Source organism: Anolis carolinensis, chromosome 5, assembly GCF_035594765.1.
Source record: "Anolis carolinensis isolate JA03-04 chromosome 5, rAnoCar3.1.pri, whole genome shotgun sequence".
NCBI classification, from domain to species: Eukaryota; Metazoa; Chordata; class Lepidosauria; order Squamata; family Dactyloidae; genus Anolis; species Anolis carolinensis.
In genome coordinates, this window is record NC_085845.1 from 172963982 (window position 1) to 172980401 (window position 16420).

Genomic DNA, 16420 nt, shown 5'->3' on the forward strand with positions numbered 1-16420 from the left:
CTTCACTTCACAGCACACTCAGCATAAAAGAGGAAGGAAAAGTGGGGGGATGCAGCAAGCTTGTGAGTGCCATAGTGGTGAAGGCAGCTGCATAGCATGGATATTTTTATGCTTATGTCACAAGTGAATGCAATGCATTTTCAGTAACACTTGCATGTACTTAATAGCATATAAGACTTGGACTAAGATGACTAGTCCTTTAGATTATGGTACCATTTTGAAACCCTCTTTTCTATGAATATGAGGAGTACTGCTATCAGAGGGGTGGCATAACAGTCTGGGTGCAATATATTTTTCTGTGCATTTGGGTAAACCTAATTCCAAAAAAAAAACCTCAAGGAGGATATTTATATGAAAGTTACTATTTCAGATGAGGCCCAAGCCAACATAAACCTCCTGACTATGCAAATATATCCGACCTGTTGTGACAGAAAAATTCAAAATGAGGGTAGTACAACTTTATGATCCCATCCTACTTAGTCTCTGATAATTAAGAGGCCAAAACAAGTCTCAAAAGAGGAATGCTGGACTTCTGTAGTTTTCTCTCTCACTGTCTTCCTCATTACCTTTTGACCTTGGTTTGAAAATTAACTAAATGCAGAATGAACAAAGGTTTACCACAGTGAGTTTGATGGGCCAACTATAGTGTTCAGAATGAGCATACATACACGATACTGCTCTAAAGTAATGTTTTGAGGACTTATAAAAGGGAGCCTTACATAAAGCAATGGAAAGATTAGCAGTGCCTTTTTGGATAGTGTTGTTTTAAGATAAATCCTTTGCCTTCTCTTCTCCTAGCTGAGTTCTCTACATACCTCAACTTCTGCCGCTCGTTGCGATTTGACGACAAACCAGACTACTCTTATCTGAGGCAACTGTTTCGCAACCTCTTCCACCGCCAGGGTTTCTCCTATGACTACGTGTTTGACTGGAACATGCTTAAATTTGTAAGTAACTCTAACTTTAGTTTTGTTTTATGGTGGAGTATGGAATAGATCTTGACCAGTCTTGAAAACTAAACAAATTCAGGCTTGGTTAATACAGTACTTGAAATGAAAACCTTTAGAAAATACTAGGAGCTATAGACCATATTCAGGGGAAATCAGTGACAAATCTCCTTGCTAAGAAAACACTCATAGTGTCACCATAAGTCACAATTGATTTGAAGGTGTATAGCAACAGCAAATGTACATATTAATAGGCTTTAATCCTGGCTACTATGTGGGATGCTCTTCCATTAGAACTTAACATGCTTCAAACAATTGCTTTCATTTTATGTTAAAACATGTTTACATGAGTAAGCATTTCCTGTTTTTTTTCTCCAATCTGGCAACTGTTTCTTGGACTGCATCAAGAATGTAGTTCAAGTTGTTCATTCTTAGTATTGGAATGTGTGTTCCTACATATCTGCAGCTGCTTTATGCAATAAGAAATATTTAATCTGGTGTAGAATTCCATATCCTCCAGTCTTGACTTCTATATAAATTTGGCATTGAATATTTGCCATACATGTTGGAAACCACCCTGAGTCCCTTCGGGGAGATAGGGCGGTCTACAGATTTTTTCTTCTTCTTCTTCTTCTTCTTCTTCTTATTATTATTATTATTATTATTATTATTATTATTATTATTATTATATTTTCCTCGTAAAAAGCTGTTCAGAGTATTTTGTGACAGTATAAAGAAACTTGAGAAAAAAACTCAGAAAATCACAGGCTTAGACTAAATACTGAATTTCCAGCACTATTGTGTTCTGCATGATTGCCTCTTAGGCTGTGACAGAGCTTTGAAAGATTACTTTTTCGGATCAACTCCCATGATCCATACTGATGAAAAATCTAGGAACAATAGTCCTAAGGAACATTTTCAAACTCTGAACTGAATTTGGCAGCTTTATGATACCACAGTCCAAGAGGCACCATGGTAGCTTGATCCAAAAGCTGAACCAAGTTTTCTAAAATACTTTGTCATTTATTTGAACATGTTCCAAGAGCTTGTCAATCATCCAAAAGAGTTTTTGTACTTTATGACCAATGAAATAGAAGGTAGTGGAGATCTAGTTATTACAGGCCTGCACAATCTGTGGCCCTCCAATTGTTTGAGGCTCCAACTCCCTTTTGGTCCAGTACACACACCCTTTTCTATCAAATACCACTGTTGATGTTACAGTTTCACCATCTTTATTTGCATCCCTTTCCCCCAAGATCAAAATCCAAGTCAGCTTGCAAATTAAACTCTTCTACATGATTCAGCATGTGGAATTCAAGGAAGTGTTTCCCTCCCTATCTTACTAGATTGTTGCAGTTTACAATGGTTATAGGAATGAAATGGTTGGACCCTCTTTGTTTGTTGCTAAAGTCTAAATGACTTGGGGGGCGTTTGATTTTCAGGGAGCGGCCCGGAATCCTGAAGACATGGATCGGGAGCGGCGAGAGCACGAGAGAGAGGAGCGGATGGGGCAGCTCCGAGGTTCTGCCACACGGGCACTGCCCCCTGGGCCTCCTGCCGGAGCCACAGCTAACCGCCTCCGCAATGTCGCTGAGCCCATGGCGTCCACACCCACCTCCCGCATCCAGCAGTCTGGCGAGTAAAATATTGTTGTTGTTGTTGTTGTTGTTATATTTATTTATATCTTGCTTTCTCTCCTCCGAAGGGGACTCAAAGTGGCTTAATATAAATGCATCAGTATAAGCATTTAAAACATACGAACATGAAAACAGGATTTAAAAACTATTTTTAAATCCCCAGTTAAAATCTATTAAAACAAATTCAAAGTTAAAAACCACAGCATTTCTGAATTGATCTTAAAAACTTTCATCTTTAAAAGCCTGTCTGAATAAAAAGGTTTTAGTCTGCTGCTGGAAGGACAGCAAGGAGGAGGGCATTCCGGCTTCCCTGGGTAGGGAATTCCAGAGTTGAGGGGCAGCCATCAAAAAGACCCACTCTCTCCTTCCCACCAACTAAGCTTGAAATGGAGGTGGGACTGAGAGAAAGGGCCTCTACAGAAGACCCGGGCGGATTCTTACAAGGGGGTGCAGTCAGCCAAATAGCCTGGACCTGAACTGTGTAGGGCTTTAAGGGTCATAACCAACACTTTGAATTTATTTATTTATTTATTTACAGCATTTATATTCCGCCGTTCTCACCCCGAAGGGGACTCGGGGCGGATCACACTGCACACATAAAGGCAAACATTCAATGCTATAACATAGAACAGAGACAAGACGCAGGCACGGGCTGGCCTCGAACTCATGACCTCTTGGTCAGAGTGATTTGTTGCAGCTGGCTTGCTTTCCAGCCTGTGCCACAGCCCGGCTCGGAAACAGACTGGCAGCCAGTGGAGCTGCTGCAACGGGGTTTGTCCACTTCATGTAGCCAGCCCGTTAGCTGAAGTTTCTGAGAACTCTTCAGAGGCAGCCCCACGTAGAATAATCCAGATGGAATGCAACTAAGGCATGTACCACTGTGTCCAGATCTGGCTTCTCAAGAAACAGGTGCAGTTAGCGCACAAGTTTTAATTGGACCTCCAGGTTCAATGCCGAGGCCAGGAGGACCCCCAAACTGAACCTTTGTCTTCAGGGAGAGTGTGACCCCATCCAGCATAGGCTGAATCCCTATTCACTGGTCTACTTTCTGACTGATCGGGAGTACCTCTGTCTTGTCTGGATTAAGTTTCAATTTATTTGCCCTCATCCAGTCCATTACTGATGACAGGCACTGATTTAGGGTCAGGACAGCTTCCTTGGCATTCAGTGGAAAGGAGCAGTAGAGCTGGGTGTCATCTGCATATAGGTGGAATCATACTCCAAAGCTCCAGACCTCTCCCAGCAGTTTCATGTATATGCTAAACAGCATGGAGAACAAAACAGAACCCTGAGGAACCCCCACAGGTCAGTGGCCAAGGGTTCAAACAGGAGTCACCTTCACCATCTTCTGGGTATGGCCATCCAGGAAGGATCAGAGCCACTATAAGACAGTGTCTCCCAGTCCCATCCCAGTAAGACAACCCAGAAGGATACCATGTTTAATGATAATGAAAGCCAGTATGCTAGCCTCGAGTATCAGGGCAAGGAAAACCAAGCATCTAGTTGCATGTTTTTTTTGAAACTCATTCCCAACTAAAATAAAGCCTGAACATTTGTTGGTTTTTGTTCTGTTTGTATTATTTGTTAGCTACATTTCTCCCTCATCTTTCCTCCAGTGATTTCAAAGTGGTGAATGTGACTCTTCTCCTGCCCACCTTAGCCACGTAGCCTTATGAAAGAGGTCAGACTGAAAGTGCCACCACGGTCAAATCATGACCACTATGTTTGAGCCTGATTCCCCACTGTTAGTTTTAAATTGTAAGCTCTTGGGTTCAATTGCCATTCATTCTTCTTCTCTTTAACTTACCGTATTTCTTTGACTGTAAGGCACCATTGATTGTAAGGTGCACCCCATTTTTAGAGATGATTATATAAGAAAAAGTCTGTCTTAGAATTGAAAAAATTCAATATATTGCTTATGTTATAAATACTTATCCTCGCTTTTCAGGAAACACTTCCCCTCGAGCAATTTCACGAGTGGACAGGGAGCGGAAGGTCAGCATGAGGTTACACCGAGGAGCCCCTGCCAACATCTCCTCCTCTGACCTCACAGGTCGGCAAGAGGTGTCACGAATTTCAGCATCACAGGTAGGTTTCTATTAAAATTTGTTGACCTGGGCCTGCTTGCATTGCTTGGATCATACAGTGTGGTTGGATTAAGCAAACCATTGGATTAAGCAACTTTAATGTTAAAATTCCACCAAGTCACTTTAATTTGGTAACTCTAGCAGATGCCAAATTGTTTCTGTGAGAGGCTCTTTAACGTAATCTTTGCTGAAAATTATAGCCATTACATCATTGCATAAAATGGTAGAAATTACTCAAATCCAGCTATGTATAATTACAAATTCTGCCAGACCAGCCTGACAACTAGAACAGCTGTGCTTCAGTACTTTTCATAATAAGAAACAGTTTTAGTCAGAATCTTTGTGTGAAATGTATTCTCATAAAAGGCAGCCCCTTCCCCAAATACTTTCAATAGAAAGCACCATTGCTGCCAGTTTGTGTTTCTGTCAAAATATGTAATGAGATTTTATAGATTAACAATAGTACCTTGAAGTGTACTGGGAAGTCATCAGATAGTCATTCCAGTTATTGTACTGTAGATTTCTGCACTTTTGTCTGCCCACATTAGCAGAAGGCAAATTTGCTAATCCCCTATCAAGGTAGTCCTATTTCAGTAATCTGCCTTTGAGTTTATTTGGATTGTGCTCAAGTGTATTTAGCTGTGCTTGGAACCACTACATATATTATACCCAAATGTACTTAATTTAAATGTATAGTGTCTGAAAAAGGAAAGTACAGTAGAGTCTCACCAAGTTAAACGGGCCGGCAGAAGCTTGGATAAGCGAATATCTTGGATAATAAGGAGGGATTAAGGAAAAGCCTATTAAACATCAAATTAGGTTATGATTTTACAAATTAAGCACCAAAACATCATGTTATACAACAAATTTGACAGAAAAAGTAGTTCAATACGCAATAATGTTATGTTGTAATTGTTGTATTTACGAATTTAGCACCAAAGTATCATGATATATTGAAAACATTGACTACAAAAATGGCTTGGATAATCCAGAAGCTTGGATAAGCGAGGCTTGGATAAGCGAGACTCTACTGTAATAGTACCTATTCTATTCTGCTTTGGTCAAACCGCACCTGGTATACTGCGTCTAGCTTTGGGCACACAGTTCAAGAAAGATACTGACAAGATTGATGCAGGTGACCAGAATGAGCAAAGGTCTGGAAGCCAAGCCCTATGGGGAGTGGCTAAGAACAAGTGCATAAATGCAAGCATTAATGGCAAGATGGCCTTTCCAGAGTGTCACATATCAGGAGGATGTCCGCATTTTTGACCAGTTTTACAATCTGAAGAACCTGGAAGTAGCTGTAGCTAAGAGTCCATTCTAACTATTCGTATTGCTCTATTGATTCCAGCAGGAAACAGGACATAGTTCTCTATTTTTAAATTAATTTATGGATGAATGTACATTTGGCCTATAACATTTGAATTTAGGCACATTACTGTCTTGAACTACAACTCTGAGAATTCCCCAACCTGCATGGCCAGTAGCTATTCTTCCTGAGGGGTTCAAAGATACAGTACAGAAATAACTTTTCTGCACTCTGATACTGGGAAGTTCTTGGACAGCATTTGTTTTCACTCATACAGTTTGTCCTTTCTATGGTTGCCTTTGACAGCCTACTCACTTCTATGACTATTTGTTTTCAGACAAGTGTGCCATTTGATCACCTGGGGAAATGAAAAGTGGATTCCACCGGACCAGTGTTTGCTTAGGTGAGTGTCTTAATTGTAGAGCAGAATTACAAGTTTGCTGAGTTAGATGTTTCAGCATGCTGCCTTTCTTCATTTACTGCAAGGATAACTTCTTATACTTGGGGAAGTGGGATAGACAGTGATCTGTGATTAAAAACCTGTGATATAAGGTTCAAACAGATTCTGCCTTGGCTGGAAAAGGATTTTGTCATATTTCAGACCAATTGCATGTTCTAGAACAGTTTCCTACAACATTGGACGTAACTACTTCAGACTAGTGTATAATGGTACAACAAACTTTACAGTACTGTATAGGACTTTGTAAACATGAAGCCCTAGGCATATTGAGATATCTGTTAGGGCAGCAGTTGTCAACCCTTTCTTTACCCAGCACCAGGCCTGTAGCGAGGGGGTGGTTTTAGGGGTTCAACCCCCCCCCCCCGAAATTTTTCAGGTTATAAAACAAATCTGGTTTACTCATGAATTTTAACTGGTTAATCAAATCCCCATGCTAAGTCTATGAGACGCAAAACATTAAGAGTCCCTCCAGGCACTATCTCAAGCAGATATTGACAGGTTTGTAGTGGGGAGGGGTGTGTGCTAGGGGTTCAACCCCCCCCCCCCCAAATTTTCAAAACCCCTCCTGAATTTTTTTTCTGGCTACGGCCCTGCCCAGCACCCCTTTAAATATCTTTTGTTGCTGTGGACCTCTTAAGATTTAAAACCTTATAAGTACATGTAATGTTTATTTAAAGTTGCTTATTAAGGGTCTTCAGAACTCTCCTGTTACAATACTTTCATTGTAACTATTCCATAGAAATTCTGCAGATTTGCTTCACAGTCACAGAGACTGAATGCAGATTTTTTTTCGCCAAAGATTAACAGGAAAATATGTGGGGGAAACCTCCTTATAATGTTGGAGTACCTGCTGCTTTCATTATTCTTTCCTTGACATGTGGAGTTAGTCTTCTCAGAAAATAAAAGACACCCCCCCCCCCCTCCTCTCAGCCCATCTGACGTTTCCAGCATTTAGAAGACAAGCATCTTTAACTTGTTCTGGTTGCTTTCCAACATGTAAAATAGTGCATGCCTATCTTGCCAATATATTCTGAAGCTGACAGTGAGAAATAGGGAGGACTCTGTATACTGTTACGCATTTTAATTCTAAAACTGTTTAATGTCTTAATCCGCAGCCGTTTCCTCTTGTGCAACCACCATTAAAGGTATAGGAGTTTTACAAGAGTAACTGCAATTGCACAAGTACTGTATATACTTATGTATAAATCTGAAAACTGGGTCATCTTATCTAAAAGTCAGTGGAATAACTGTACCTTAATTCTTGTCTTGATTTAGTATTGTTAGCAGCAATGAGTTTCTTTTTAAGAGAGGAAATGCAAGATATAAATAATAGTATTTTTAAAAAAAAAATCTTCTCTGAGTAGAGAGGCAAAAGGTCTTCTTTAATGCCTGGGCAAGAAAATGGTGGCAACCAGGGGCAGCCAGCACCCTAAGATGGTGCTAGAATTTCTTTTCCTCTATGAAATGACCCTAAATTTACCCATGATCATTTCAAAATCCATAATTTTGGCCCCCAAATGTGTCCTCTGCTTATACATGAGATTGACTTATAGTGCAAGTAGGAGCCCCCGGTGGAGTAGTGGGTTAAAGCCTTGTAACTTGAAGGTTGGGTTGCTGACCTGAAGGCTGCCAGGTTCGAATCCCACCCAGGGAGAGCGTGGATGAGCTCCCTCTATCAGCTCCAGCTCCATGCGGGGACATGAGAGAAACCTCCCACAAGGATGGTAAAAACATCAAAACATCTGGGCGTCCCCTGGGCAACGTCCTTGCAGACGGCCAATTCTCTCACACCAGAAGCGACTCAGGTTGCTCCTGACACGAAAGAAAAAAAAAAAGTGCAAGTATATACAATTGTCATACTTCAGTAATAAGACTTCCACTGTCTTAATATTGTAAAGGAAAAGTGATTAACCGTATTCTTTCTTTCCTTTCTTTTCTAGTGTCTTCACTGTATTTTTCTTTTAAAAAACAAAATAACAAAAAAACAATTAAAAAAAAGAAAAAAACAACAAAAAACCCAACTTTTTTCCCGCCAGCCACAAGGAGCGGACCTGCCCTGTGCTGGCGTCCATGTCTTTTCTGAGATCGCCGACTGCGTTCCCGAGCCCAATTGCCTTCAACAAGTCACCAATGCAGGAGCCTTGCAAGAAAAAAATTAAAAACCACCTCTGCTGCTGTGATGCAGCTTCGTCTCATAGGCCTTGCCCCCATCTCACGCCAGCAGGCCATGGCCAGCCGACCCTGCTTTCCACTCCCCCTTCCCTTGTTTTTTTTTTTCAGATCTGTTTTGTATCATTCAAAACAAATGACTAATTCCCTGATTCCGTGGGTTTGTTTGTTTTTTAGGTTCAGTTTGTCAAAGATGGAACGGTTTCCGGTATAATTTTTAAATTATTTGAGGCAGGGAAGGGGGAAAATGAGGCCTACCCGAAGACTTTAAAATTCCAGCCCTGAGTAGGTGGCTTGACATTCATTTCCGAATGGACGCTAACTGCAGGCGCTCACCTCTGAAGGGAAAAAAATAGCAGAAGGAGCCTACTGTGCATCTTCAGGCTTTCTTTCCCTAGAAGACACCGCTGCCCCACTGCATGCATTCATGGGCCAGTTGGAATGCCACCGGCATACCAATAAGGCAGACAATAGTGGCAATAGTGGCAGTTGTGTGCCCTGTGGGTGAAGGATATGTGCTGCGTAAGGCAGGAGCAAAATGTGAAGGACATGGAAATGTAAACCTGCTTCTCTGGCAGGCAGTGTGTGCGGGGGTTCTCTCTTGAAAACAAACCCCTGTTTGTGTGTGTTTAGTTTCATATATTTCTTTTCTTTTCTTTTCTTACTTCCCCGGGAGACGGGGAAGATGTTGATGAAAAGGGAGGGGGTTATGTCAAATGGGAGTGGGGGGAGTAGTGGTTTTCATTGCAGGGTTGTTCCTGGCATCACCTGTTTTTGAAGGACAACCCAGCCCCAGACGCACAACCTCCCTCACTGAAAGGTTTCTCCCACCTTCCTTTCTTATCCCATTTATTTTTTTAAAATTTTGGGGTTTACTTTTTTTAAAATTCGAGAAAACTGACTTGGGTTGTACATTGGAGCAGTCGTCACCATGCCCTCCAGCCTCTAACTTGGCACATTTTTTAAAGAAATGTTGGACAGTATGGAACCATTGGAAGCGGGTGGGGCTTGGCTTTTTGGTTCTTTTTATTCTTTCTATTTAACACACAGCTCTTCTTTCTGTTTTGTTTTGTTTTCCCCTAATTTATTTACCCTGCTGACTGTCTCCCTCTCTCTCCTTTTTTTTAATTAAAGTAAAAGAAACTTTTTATTACTTTGTAATTTTAAAAAAACTGAAAAAAAACCTTGAAGAACTTTGGGGGGGATTTTGTACTTTTTTCCTGTGTAAATATTGGACTTTTTTGAGCTTTATTGTGGTTGTTAATTTGAAGTAATAAAGTAGAAAATGATAAAGTGATTGAAGCATCTGTCTTTTTTTCTCATCTTTCTCTCACCCCCATCACTACCAGTTCCTTGCCACCAATCTGGCAGGAAGTATAACATTACATATATCCTCCCCCTTGCTCTGTTTCCAAGTTCCAGGAAAAAGATTGACTGGGAAGAGAATGTACACCATTTGGACACCTAAAAATAACGCTAACCCTGGCCTTCAGATTTATCACTGATACTGGTCTGATAGAGGAAGAACTTTGTGAATATGTAGTGTGTGTTTTGAACTTAAGGAAGAGATAATGTATGGAAGCTTCAGAGGGCCTTATCATGATCTTTTTAGATTGATATTCAAGTTGATAAAAATGCAAAGTTCATAAACATGAATTGGCTTTAAGTGACATTTCCAAGTCTTCATTCATTGTCAATTCCATTCAAATTTGAACAGCATAGATACCATATTAAGAAGAAATTATCTAGAATAACACTTATTAGCTCATTTCAGGCATAAAAGGTATACTGCACACCTAATTTGATATCTGTCCCTTGTGTAGAAACTAAACCACCCTTCATATATTTTAAAAGGTTTTTACTTATTGTTTTCTAATGTGGCCAACTTCATATGAAATAGGACTACACTATAAGGAACAACTTATCATGACAATTAAATCTGCATTATAATAAATCCTTCAAGGTGAGATATTTTGTCCTAGGTTTATTATTATTATTCTAGGTTGCTTTAAAGTTTTGTTTTTAGGAAAATGCCTTTTTGGTTTTGGAAACGCGTGTTAATCTATTTCTACAATAAATATCACCAATACTTGGATAAATAAATGGCTTTGTGTAAGAAAAACCTTTATAGCAGGGGAGAGAATATGGCCAATCTAAACCAGGCTTCCCTAGCCTCAGTAGAAGAATTGTCTTGGGGCATACATAGAAGACACTGAACAAGAGTCATCTTGCTCTTTATTTTATGGTTAATTTTAACAGTTTCCTTTTTTCTGGCTGAACTGTTTGCAATTATAATGCAAAATATGGATAATATGCCAATATTTGTGGATGTAACATATTATGATTATTCCGTTCCTTTGTCTTCTACAAGGTTTGTGCTCAAGAACTGCTCCATTGAGTTACCAAAACAAAACCACTAAAAAATCTCAATGTTTTAAGTAAGTTTACAATTTTGTGTCAGTTGTATTCATAACCATCCTGAGCCACATGTGGCCTATAGGCTGCAGGTTAGAGAAGCTTGTTCTAAATAGTAGACTGCAAGATTCAGAAGCCTCAGCCAGCCAAACACAAAAACAGGAACGGTAGGTAGGTATGCACTGCACTCAGGAGTGTCATCTCTAGTACTTACTGCTGAGTCTGTCTTCTTGACTGCTCACCACACGGAGAGATCCATTGCCCACAATTACGTCATTCAGAATATAATCAGTTCCCATTTCTGCTCTCTCCTTGAAAAGGATATAGTTCTCAGCATTGGATCCTCTACCTCTCAAATCTCTTTGCTCCAGCTGATTATCTCTTCCTTTTTGCCACTCATGGCTCCCCTTAGACAGCCTCTATGTCTTTTAAAGAACGAGATCTGGCAAACTTGTGCAAACTGGCTGATCGACACGTGATTGCTCACTTGAAGATGGTATAGATTGGCAGCATTTAGTATTGGATCAGAAGTCCATCAAGCTTCTGAAGCTGATCAGCATTAAACAACTGATTGCCCAATTTCAACTTCTCACTGATGCCATTGTTGATTTGAGTCAGTACTCTCCTCCACACCATGTCCTTCATAGTGACTTACTTAGTGCTGCTGTTTGATTGTTAGAGGACACTGAAGGGAACCTCTTCATCTTTTGTCTATCCTGCTATGATACTTGTGTATCAAGATGAACAGCCTTTAGTGTGAGGACTTGTATACCATGGACCAGCCACGCTGCAGAGGAAAAACATGGTCTCCTGGCCTCTAAAACAGTTGTTTACCTGCTCTGGGGAACTGCCAGTTCTTTTCCTGCATTTGCTGCAGCAAGAAAATTACTTTTAGGGATTTCTAGAGTCCGATTGTGCCAAGCTGAAGAGATCTGCAGAGCAAGACACTGCGTGGATGGATGCTTTAGAGAAGAATTGCGGCTGCAACATTTGATGGAAATGCTGATAGTATAATGCAGGGGTCCCCAAACTTTTTAAACATGGGGCCAGTTCATGGTCCCTCCGAGTGTTGTAGGGCTGGATTAGAGTTGAAAAAAAACCTATAAACAAATTCCTATGTACACTGCACATCTCTTATTTTGAAATACAAAAAAACAAACGGGAATAAATACAGCCTCAATGTTAATCATAATCATAATAAAAATAATAAAGAGGGTTGGAAGATACCCCTTAGGCCATTGAGTCCAACCCTCTTCTACCTTTGTGCACCAAAAGCACGAGCAAAGCACCCCTGACCGATAGCCACCCAGCCTCAATGTTGTTAATAATGATAATAATAATGCATCACACAGCCCTAAACGCTTGGGAACTTGTGATTTGTGATACGAAATCCAGCATATATATCTCGTTTACTGTGTTATACTGTGTCTTTGTGTCAATAATAACAATAATCATAATCATAAAGAGGATTGGAAGAGACCCCTTAGGCCATTTAGTCCAGCCCCCTTCTGCCTTTGTGCACCAAAAGCACTAGCAAAGCACCCCCTTGATAATTAATTAATTAATTAATTAATTAAAATACCATTATAAACAAGCAAAGCTCTGAAAGGCGCGCACCAGGCAAGGGAGGAGGCGGGGGCCGGATAAATTGCTTTGATGGGCCGCATGTGGCCCCCGGGCCTTAGTTTGGGGACCCCTGGTATAATGAGTGCTCCTTAAAGTTTATCATGCATCACAGCTTGTGTTATGATTGAGCCTCATGGCTCTGTTACTGACAGACGTGGGCGTAAGACTCCTCGAGAGTCAGATACTCTCGAGGAGCGAGAGAGAAAAAGACTGCGAGACATATTTGCAGCACCATCTGACGAGGAGTCTTTCGAAGGGTTTACGGAGAGAATGGAGGAGGGGCTGGTTAGCTCAGAGGAGGATGAGATGGATTGGACTCGGGTAAGGGAGGAAGTGGGTGCCACTGGCCATGATGGGACAGAAGATGAATGGGGACCTTCAGGATTAGACCCATGGTTTAGCTGGAGGGATGGGACGGGATCCACAGCTGGAGATGCTGTTGGGCGTAGTCAGAGGTGTTCCAGCTCTGACGAGGAAAGTGATGAGGAAACGCCCGGGTTAAGGAGGACAGCTGACAGTGATGAAGATTTGTAACTGGCATAAAATGGGGCTTGGGAGCAATTGCAAATTGCGTTGGGCAAGGTAATCTGGGCAAACGCTTGGGATCCGTGTGTGTGTGGGACGCTTCCCTGAAGACTTGTGTGCTTTCCTGTGCTGTGACGTAAGTTGATTGGAATCCAGGGTCAGACGGCGGGAGGGATTGTGTGGGCATTTGTTTGTGCAAACCTGTGCTTACTCTTATTAGCTTGACCCTCCGTCGTCTTCTTGACGGACGCCATCTCCTGCTTTGAGAACTCGGACTGAACTGACCACGGCTTGTCTTCCCCCCTTCTTGGACTTGGAAAAACTACAAACGTCTGCTTCTGGCTTTGATCTACGGAACGGAACTGGTCTACTCAACTGCTACAATCCTTGGCTGATTTACTCGTGTTGGAGATCCTGTCTGCTGTGTGTGTGGGGGAGCGACGCAAGTTACTCTAAGCACAGTGTTGGCAGCAGAGAGGAATCTGCTGCCAATTAGTTGCATTCTTTGTATCTTTTGTTCCTTGGCTTTCGTTTCGTTTATACCCAGGCTGAAGCAAGCAGTTTGTTTTTACCCGGATTAAACTCCGGTTTAATCCGGTTTATCTTTTGAACATTTACTTTTGCCCCTTTTTGCTCCTAAAGGCAAAAAACTGCCTGGCCCTTGTGTTTTACGGGCATTTTTGAGTTCTGTAATCTAATAAACTCTGTTACTTTGAATCTTGTGGCGTTCTGTCCTTGACAGATTGCCCAACGCCCATAAAAAGTTTATTGCCGCAATAAATCCGTCAGGAAGACGATGGATGAGTTACGGGCCAAAGTAGACCAATTGCAAACGGCTTTTACCGTTAGCCAAACAGCTCAGGTTGTGAAAGGACATGTTTTGACTCCTGAACGCTTTGACGGAACCAGGTGCAAGTTGCCAACCTTTTTGGCACAAGTGGAGCTTTATTTTTCTCAGCTCAGTGCTCATGCTTTTCCTACAGACACTAGCAAGGTGGCCTTTATTTTGAGTTTGTTGACCGGTCCCGCAGGACAATGGGCCACTAATTTAATTTTGGGAAATGACCCAGTCAAGGACAATTTGAATAATTTCAAAAAGTTGTTAACTGATACTTTTGGGGATCCTCTCCGCACGGAGAACGCTGGGTGGGCTCTGTATCGGTTGAAACAGGGAAAGGGGACTGTTTTGGATTACTTAAATAAGTTTAACCTGTATCGCCACCAGCTGGATTGGGGGGAAAATGCATTCATGCTTTTATTTACTGCCGGGTTAAGTGATATGCTCCAGGATGAATTAGCACGCTTGGAGCCGGCTGAAAGCTGGGACGCCTTAGTAGCTAAGGTGCTGCGTTTAGACGCAAGGTTCGAGGCTCGTAAACACTCAAAAGCAATGTGTGCGCCACCCATGCATGTAACCAGGGCACCTGTGGTGATGGGGGAAGAGCCCATGGAGCTTGGGGTCTTTAAAAAGCTGTCTACAGAGGAAAAGAGCCGTAGGAGGCAGCTGGGCTTGTGTTTGTACTGTGGGAATGCTGGGCATTTTGCCAAAAATTGTAATGTGAAACCTTCCCAGCTTTCGGGAAAAGGCCAAGCCCTAGTGCGACGTGAGTCCAACGCACTAGGGCTCCTCAAGCAGTCAACTGAGGGGAGGAAGCATGTTTTCGTACCCATTACATTATCTGTTGGGGGAAGGGAACTTGTTTCTACTTTGGCACTGCTGGACTCAGGGGCTACGGTCTCCTATGTAGATATTGAGTTTGCTAAGAAGCATGGCATTCCTAGAGTGCGCAAGGCATGCGACGTGTGGGTGGAAGGAGCAGATGGGAGACTGCTGGAGACTGGGGTGGTTAACCATGAAACCTCAGCAGTAACGTGGGAGGTGCAGGGAGTAACGGGAACGTTTGTGTGGGATATTACGAGCTTGCCTAGATATGATGTGATCCTGGGGATGGATTGGCTAGCTGTAGTAAACCCACAAGTAGATTGGGCAACACGTAAAGTGATCTTAAAGAGGCAGGACTGTTGCACTCTAAATGTTACTCATTCTGATATGGAGGGAGTGCCTGCTGAGTATGGGGAGTTCTCTGATGTATTTTGTAAAAGAGAAGCGGACAAATTACCACCGCACAGGCCATATGATTGCGCCATCAAGTTGGCAGAAGGTGCGAAACTGCCAGCAGGGAGGCTGTATGCCTTGACTGTACCGGAAAGGCAAGCTTTGCGGGAGTTTCTAGATGAAAATTTAGCCAAGGGGTTTATTCGCCCATCTAGTTCTCCAACTGCGGCACCAGTATTCTTTGTAGCCAAAAAGACTGGGGAACTTAGGCTGGTCTGTGACTATCGGATCCTAAACAAATACACCATTCGGGATAGGTACCCGCTCCCTTTAATCTCGGAACTGTTATCAAGGGTGCAAGGGGCTAAGGTCTTTACCAAGCTTGACCTGCGGGGGGCCTATAACTTAATCCGTATACGGGAAGGGGATGAATGGAAGACGGCATTTAACACGTGTTTCGGATGCCACGAGTTCCGAGTCATGCCTTTTGGGCTTTGTAATGCTCCTGCGGTATTCCAGAGGTTCATGAACGATGTGTTCAGGGACCTAATTGACCAATTTTTAGTGATTTATTTGGATGATATCTTGATTTTTTCTAAGGACGAGAAAGAACATCGTCAACATGTCAAGCAGGTTCTGCACCGACTGCGGGCTAATGGGCTTTTCGCCAAGGCTTCCAAGTGCGTCTTTCATGTGCCTGAAGTGGAGTTCCTAGGTCATGTAGTGTCAGGTAGGGAACTTAAAATGGACCCACATAAGGTTGACGCCGTCAACTCATGGCAGGAGCTGAAGACTAAGAAGGATGTACAAAGGTTCTTGGGTTTCGCTAATTACTACCGGGAGTTTATTCCGAATTTTGCAAAGCTCACGGTACCTTTGACGCAGCTTCTGCGCAAGAAACAGCCATTTGTGTGGGGGCGGGAAGCTCACGAGGCGTTTCTACAACTAAAGTCTAGTTTTCAATCGGACAACATACTAACCCATCCTGATGTTGACAGACCGTTCGTGGTAGAAGCGGACGCTTCTAGCTACGCGTTGGGGGCTGTATTGTCTCAGAAGGATTCCTCAGGGACCTTGCGTCCCTGTGGATTTTACTCGCGGCAACTAACACCCTTCGAGCAGAACTATACCATATGGGAGAAGGAGTTGTTGGCGATTAAGGTGGCGTTTGAGGTGTGGCGGCACTGGC

General features: G+C 42.3%; 1 protein-coding gene across 2 annotated transcripts in view; it reads left to right on the forward strand.

Moving 5' to 3' along the window:
* Window positions 1-9906, forward strand: part of csnk1e (casein kinase 1 epsilon) — a 76517-nt gene extending 66611 nt beyond the window's left edge. For both annotated transcript variants that reach the window (XM_003227149.4, XM_008120312.3), the window contains exons 7-11: window positions 799-947; window positions 2390-2582; window positions 4533-4672; window positions 6318-6383; window positions 8381-9906. In XM_003227149.4, coding sequence (XP_003227197.1) covers window positions 799-947; window positions 2390-2582; window positions 4533-4672; window positions 6318-6350 — 515 coding nt within the window. In that variant the 3' untranslated portion in view covers window positions 6351-6383; window positions 8381-9906. The remainder of the gene's footprint in view (window positions 1-798; window positions 948-2389; window positions 2583-4532; window positions 4673-6317; window positions 6384-8380) is intronic.
* The last annotated feature ends 6514 nt before the right edge of the window (window positions 9907-16420 follow it).